Source organism: Papaver somniferum, chromosome 8, assembly GCF_003573695.1.
Source record: "Papaver somniferum cultivar HN1 chromosome 8, ASM357369v1, whole genome shotgun sequence".
Classification (NCBI taxonomy): Eukaryota; Viridiplantae; Streptophyta; class Magnoliopsida; order Ranunculales; family Papaveraceae; genus Papaver; species Papaver somniferum.
In genome coordinates, this window is record NC_039365.1 from 44,407,909 (window position 1) to 44,414,628 (window position 6,720).

At 35.2% G+C, this 6,720-nt stretch overlaps 1 protein-coding gene across 1 annotated transcript; it reads right to left on the reverse strand.

Moving 5' to 3' along the window:
• Positions 1 to 1,097: 1,097 nt before the first annotated feature.
• Positions 1,098 to 5,960, reverse strand: LOC113305511. Its single transcript, XM_026554532.1, has 10 exons — positions 5,818 to 5,960; positions 5,221 to 5,557; positions 4,984 to 5,134; positions 4,289 to 4,638; positions 4,070 to 4,202; positions 3,232 to 3,366; positions 2,587 to 2,924; positions 2,388 to 2,491; positions 1,979 to 2,333; positions 1,098 to 1,891 (listed from the first exon to the last, which is right to left on the reverse strand). Exons 2-10 carry the CDS (start codon positions 5,494 to 5,496, stop codon positions 1,370 to 1,372), a joined length of 2,364 nt encoding a protein of 787 aa, XP_026410317.1. The 5' UTR covers positions 5,497 to 5,557; positions 5,818 to 5,960; the 3' UTR covers positions 1,098 to 1,369.
• Positions 5,961 to 6,720: the final 760 nt, after the last annotated feature.

Sequence of the window (6,720 nt, forward strand, 5' to 3'; positions counted from 1 at the left end):
AAGGACAGTGAACCAATAAATGATCTAAATCTTCAACTTGGTAACTGTTGCAGAGAAACAATCTAAAGAAGATATAGAAGCAGAATGAGATAACTTTGTCTTTGTTGTAATCAGATCCAAAAAGGTCTCCCATAGAAACAATTGAAGCTTGTAGCGAATATTATTTTTCCAAAATTTAACCCAGAATTTAGGAGACAAACCTACAGTTGAATCATGTGATTGTTGCGAACAAAGATGAGCATAAGTAGACTTTTTAGTGAAAATTCCCGCTGAAGTAAAAGGCCAAACTATGCTATCATGTTGATCCACCTGTAGTGGAATAGTTTGAATAGAATCAACCTGAGAAGTAGTGAAAAATTGTCGTAGTAAAGGAATATTCCGTTGATTTCTGTCCATATCAATTAATTGAGCCACCCACTGTAATCACTTAAATTGAATTCATTCCATTGTTTAAGAGGAGAAGACAAATTAGGAATCCAATTGTGAGTCCAGATGTTAATATCTAAACCATTACCTACCAGCCATTTTGCATTTTCAAGAACAATTTGAAGACCAAGAGAGAGAGTTTGCAATACCCAACTTGAATTCGCATTAGCTGGAGGAGGATGAAACTTCAAATCATGAAAAGGAAAATATTTACCTTTCAAAACACGAGCCGACAAAGATTCTTGATTATGTAACAAATTCCAAGCTAGCTTGGCAAGAAAAGCAATGTTAGACTTTTTGTGTTTTGCGCAACAAATCCTATAAGGTTAAAGTAATTCATGTTTAGTTTAAGTTAATCATGACTTATTATAAACTGTATTGTTTATGGCTTAATCTTATTCTAAAGACTATCTTAAGGTTAATGCTAGATAAGGTTGAGTCTAAGCATGACATGTCCTTTAGCTTGACATGTCATATGAGCTGTCCGATGAAGCCATGAGGTGTCCTCCAACTCATGATGGAAAGGTTGGAGTGACATGTGGCAAGCATGACTAGGACTCCAACTCACAAGTTTTTTTTAAAAGCAAATCTGCTTTCATCCATCATGAAGTAGTGTGAGGAAATAGAAGTTGATAATAAGTCATGGAAGTTTAAGTGTCTTGTACATTCTATTTCCTTATACTCAATCTGTTTTAAGTATGAATGATATGTAGTGTAGTGCTATCGTATGGTGCTGGTTTCTTGTATTGTTGCTTATGCTAATACTAGGTTCAAGGCCTGATTTCAGCATAAGGTTGTTTTCCACAATGTTTAGGTCTTAATTATAGGGTTAATGGAACTGAAATTCCAAAAATAAATCCTTAAATTCTTCAAACCTAAACCTCTACCTTATCCCAAGAAAAAGTACAAGGAGACTTGTGGTTATCAAAATTATGAGAGTTAACTATGGACGAAGCTTTCTTATCAACCATTTCTTTCTTAACTTCACATCCAAAGCTAGAAATATTTTTGCTTTGGTTTCATCCTCCAAAAGATCACAAGAATCCAACATAAGATCCTCATCCAAGTCTGGTAAGGCTTGAAGTTGACTCATGACATGTTCAGTTGTGCCTGCATTCTCTTTTTGCTGATTTCTTAAAGAGATAACTAGGCGCTCCGCTACACTAAGAACATGTCCAGAATTTTCACTCTCGATTTTTTGCAATTTTCTAGAATCCTGGTCAAATAATGGTGTCGTAGAAGGGTGCTTCTTTGTAGCTGAACGAGCTTTTGGTTCCTTTACAGGTTTGCCTTGACAAAAAGGTGGAGCTGAAGATTGTAAAACTCCATTACTTTTCGTTCCCAGAACGTGATCATCAGAATCTATTTTGTGACACAAATCGTTGTTTTTTCCATCAAATATTATGCACAAGTCATTAAAATTGGCCAAGATTTTATTTCTATATGAGAGTGCATCAGGTTGTTCCTGCATCAATATGAAAGAGATATGTAGTGAGAGAAAACATAACTTTTTAAAGATCAAGCTCAGCTGAAAATTATATGAGGATAATACCTTGATATAAGAATCCCACACATTTTCATTAGCAGTCACCATCAGCTGCTCTTCATCCCAGACAAAACCAGTATGGCTAAGTAGATTCTTTATGTAGATATATTGCTTCCTCAAATTTGTGTATCCATTTTCCAACACATCCTTGTTATATTGAGAGCCGTGTTTTTCAACGAAAGATGCTACAACCTGCGTCCATGCCTCTTTATTGAAAGCATTATCTATTCTATTTCCTTTATGCACCTGATCTAGCAGAAGGTCCATAAGATCACGAACTATTTGAGGTGTCCAGTAAGTTCTTGGTCGACCACAGAAAATTTTACAGCGGTAACTCCAAATGATATATTGTGGGGAGCACAAAAACTTCGTTTTGAGTTAAAGAACTTACCTGCGAGTATGTCAGTATCTTCACCAGACTGGGTGTCTTTCCTCTTGGGGCTTACATTCCCATATATCACACAACTTCTTGTAGTCCAGCAATGATTTAGTTCTATAAGATCGTGCTTGAGGGTGTGACTACATGTGTGATATACAGTTCAGTTCAATTAGATATTTAAAGTATAGTACTTATATGTAAGTAACGAAATATTGCTGAAATATGAAAGATGCACCTTCAAATAAGCATCCCAAGCATCATCATCAGCCATCACCATCTGTCTACTTTGATCCCAGACGAACCCACTTTGGGAAAGAAGATTCTTTATATCATTAAACTGTTTCCTCATATTCTTGTATCGATTTCTCAAAACATTTTTTCCATGTTGAGATCCAAACTTCTCTTTAAACAGCCTGATCATATCCGCCCATCCTTGTCTGTTTAGTGCATAATCAACTTTACAACCTTTACGCACCTGCTCTATCATAAGGTCCATAAAATAATGATCCATTGACGGTGTCCAGAATGTCCTTAGCCCATCAGATATTGAGGCTTGGCTATCAATTGCTTCAACTACAATATTAAGTAGAGTTATCTGTGTGGGTTATCATTCATCAAAATAACAATGCTTCTTAGAATACAGTAAAAGTAACAGCTAACATCCGTTCTTCTCTAATGACACAGTCAATTAGCTCTTTCAGTGAACTTCATTTGAGCTGATTCTTCTGAGTAGCAATCTCATGGCCCTAATTCACACTCATGTATGTTCACATCTTATGGAAGTGTTACTTTTCTAATAATCAAAACTTGGAAAATGTAATTTGCATTGTAAATTAAACACCGTGATCCTAGAAATGCAGGATTTATTTTTACGACTCACCGTTCGTTAATCTTGAGCCATCATGGCCATTGCAGTTATTTTCTCTTTCAGGAATGAAATACCTATCCATCTCTGGTGTCCAATATGTCCCCAAACAATCAGTGTTAACTTGATCTTGTTTTGACGTTCCCTCTCCTAAACAGATTGTAAAGACTTGTCAGTTACAGACAAATATATATAAATTTATATGTATATATTACATAAACAGGACTTTCAAAACTTGGAGTGCTCACCACTAACTATGTCAATATAAAACCCATACTGAACAATCCTAAGTTAAACAAATTTCCTGTTTTCAGCATTAACTATTTTCTATTTTTTACAATTACTGTATTATCAGTTTACCCTTATTTAGATACATTACATTTACCCAAAACAGAGTGGATGCCTGCATGACCACGTAAAAAATCCAAATAAATCCTTTGCTGCTCACTCGATATATTTATATAGGAAAATACAACATAGGTTTATATTCGTTTTAAAAGGGAGCAAAGTTAATTCATTTTGGAATTCACCTACATGGAAAAATATTGCAAACAACCTCTATGGAATTACACATAGATTTTAACCTAAATATGATTTGCGAAATGGTAAGTCGTGACTTCTAGTTTGAAGCGACTCAATCATAAAACATCCACCAGCTGGGACAGTGAACCATGCAGCCGCCTTTTGGCATCTTAAATTTCACTATCATGCGACAATAGACACAGGTGATTATTCTGTTAAGAAAGCTGAATTTCCGCCCATGGTCCACCAACTATATTAACTCTTAAGCTATAATATTCATTCTGGAGCATCATGATAAATTTAGCATAGGGTAATATAAAAGATAACGCACCAGGATTGAGTTCCACGGTTTCATTTTCATAGTTTATATTTCTTCCATTACCAGTGACAGTCCCGAAAATCAGGTGTAGATCCTCATAATGCGGCATAATTCTAATTCTATAAGATCTTGCATCAGGATGTGCCTGCGTGACTTGACTGTGAGAAATCTATAGCTGTAAGTTACTTACTTATTTAGTTGTATGCGTTTAATCAATAAAAAATAGCATACCTTGATGTAAGCATCCCATATGCTATCATCAGCTGTTACCATTTGCCGAGTTTCATCCCAAGTGAACTCATTTTGTTTTAGAAGTATACTTACATCAGTATATTGCTTCCTCAAACTTTTATATCGATTTTTCATAACATCTTTGCTGTATTGTGAACCAAAATTCAAATTAAACAATGTTGTCATATCCTCCCAAGCTTGTGTGATAAACGTATTATCGATCCTATTCCCTCTATGCACTTGCTCTAGTATAAGGTCGATGAAATAGCGGTCCATTGGTGGTGTCCAATACGTCCTTGACCGCTCACAGTTAGTGGTGGTTTGAGCCATTTGACTATTGTTTCCTTCCCCTACAGATTAGAAGTATACGTTCATCAATTGAAGCACATTCATAAAATAATACTTTGCACTGATTAATCAAATCTGAGTGAACCATGAATAGGATGACAAATATGATCCACTGACTGAATTTTGAATCTTCTCCTCACATACAGATAATAATGTTAAAAAACCACCACTTGAGGCTTTTGGGCCTACCAAAAAAATAGCAAGCAAAAAACCGCAAAAAAAAATTATGTAGTTTTAAATTTTTGAGATGGTTAAAAATTTCAGAGAAAATCATCAAGTAACTCAGTCTCCTACATAACTCAGATCGTAATTGTAGTATCCTAGGCTACCACCAAATAAAAACTAACCATGCTGTGTAGTCCTGCAACCAGTGCCAAGGTCTGCATCAGACACTGAATGAGCTATCTCTCCAACACCAGTTTCGTTTTGATATATCATGCATAGATCATTGTAGTCTGGTAAAAATGTAAGTCTACAAGATCGTGCTTCAGGGTGTGCCTGCAAATCTCATATATAAGAATTAAGAAGCCGTTTATCAACAGTTCATAATAAAGTATAATGAGCTGTAAGGAGGAAATAAACACCTTGATATAAGCATCCCAGACACAATCATCAGCTACAATCATTTGTCGTGTTTCATCCAACTCAAATTCACTCTGGCTGAGAAGAGCCTTCATATCATTGTAATGTTTCCTCAAAATTTTACACCTGCTTCGCAGAACATTTTTGCTGTACTTCGAATCAAAATTTTCATTAAAATGCATAATCATCTCTGTCCAAGCTTGTTTTGTGAATGAATTCTCAATCTTGCTTCCATTATGCACCTGCTCTAACATGAGGTCAACGAAAAATCGATCCATTGTTGGTGTCCAAGTTGTCCTCGGTGAACAAAACTTCCTGTTTGGCTGCTTGATCCTTCCCCTGCAATTTTAAAATACTTGACACAATGAAAACAAATTAATGCTACACCGTCCAAAATTACCTCAAACAAACAGTATGCGCTAACGATAAATGATTCTTTGCATTACTGCTGGCTCTACCAAGTCCCTTGGACGCCATACAAAGTGAATAACCAACAAATAGATATTTTTACCATTTTCATGCTTAAACATATATGTGGTTATTTTTCCTCCATCATAGCCCATTGACAACAATTAACTGAAGTAAAGATGAAAACATACTTATTTTGGTCCCATAATCTTCAAACTCTACATCGTGACTTGAACGACTGTATCTTCCATCTGCAATTGTGTAACCATATATGATGCACATGTCTTTATAGTTCAAAACAGGTTTAGTTTTATAACATCTGATATCCGGATGTTTCTGCAAATAAACAACAATAAGAAAGTCAGATTCTTTGTTCTAATGATATAAACATATAAATAAACATGAGTGAACCAGAAATGAAAAATACACCTTAAGATAAGAGTCCCAGACTTGATCCGATGCTATTACCAGTTGCCCTGTTTCATCCCATACAAAGCCAGGTTGTTGAAGAAGAATCTTCACATCATTATACTGCTCCCATAAATTTTTATACCGACCTTTAAGTACATCTTTGTCATATTTAGATCCAAATTTTTCATTAAAAATTATAAGCATATCTGTCCATGCTTGTTTATTGAATGTATGACCAACTCTGTTCCCTTTTTCAACTTGGTCTAACATAAGGTCAATGAAATAACGCTCCATTGGTGGTGTCCAATATGTTCTTAAACGATCATTAACTGTTGATGCTTGTTTAACCATTCTTGTTCCTGCACTACCCGAACTTATTCATCAAATAAAAATTTCAATTTATACTCAGATATGGGAAACAGTTCATGTATGTCAACTCATTCTTGGCTGCACTTTATCCGACTTCTAGTGTATTAGTTCTCATGAAAAACAAGAAATCCCTAAAAACGTTATTTATAAACTGTACAGAACAGAACCACAATAAAACCATCAAAATAACCAAAAAGTTTGCAAGAATAACGGAATAAAACACCTCCATCTATTTGGCCTTCACAATAGCTTGTCATTATTAACATTCCAAAATCAAAGTCTTTAGCTTCAGACTCACCTTAAGCCTCACAGGG

Excerpts from the sequence above, each read along its gene's own strand:
- LOC113305511 (XM_026554532.1), bottom strand. The coding sequence starts at position 5,496 with ATGGATCGATTTTTCGTTGACCTCATGTTAGAGCAGGTGCATAATGGA. Across the intron at positions 5,135-5,220 it reads TCTGGGATGCTTATATCAAG|GCACACCCTGAAGCACGATC; the intron begins GTGTTTATTTCC and ends TGAGATTTGCAG. Across the intron at positions 4,639-4,983 it reads TTGCAGGACTACACAGCATG|GGGAAGGAAACAATAGTCAA; the intron begins GTTAGTTTTTAT and ends TCTAATCTGTAG.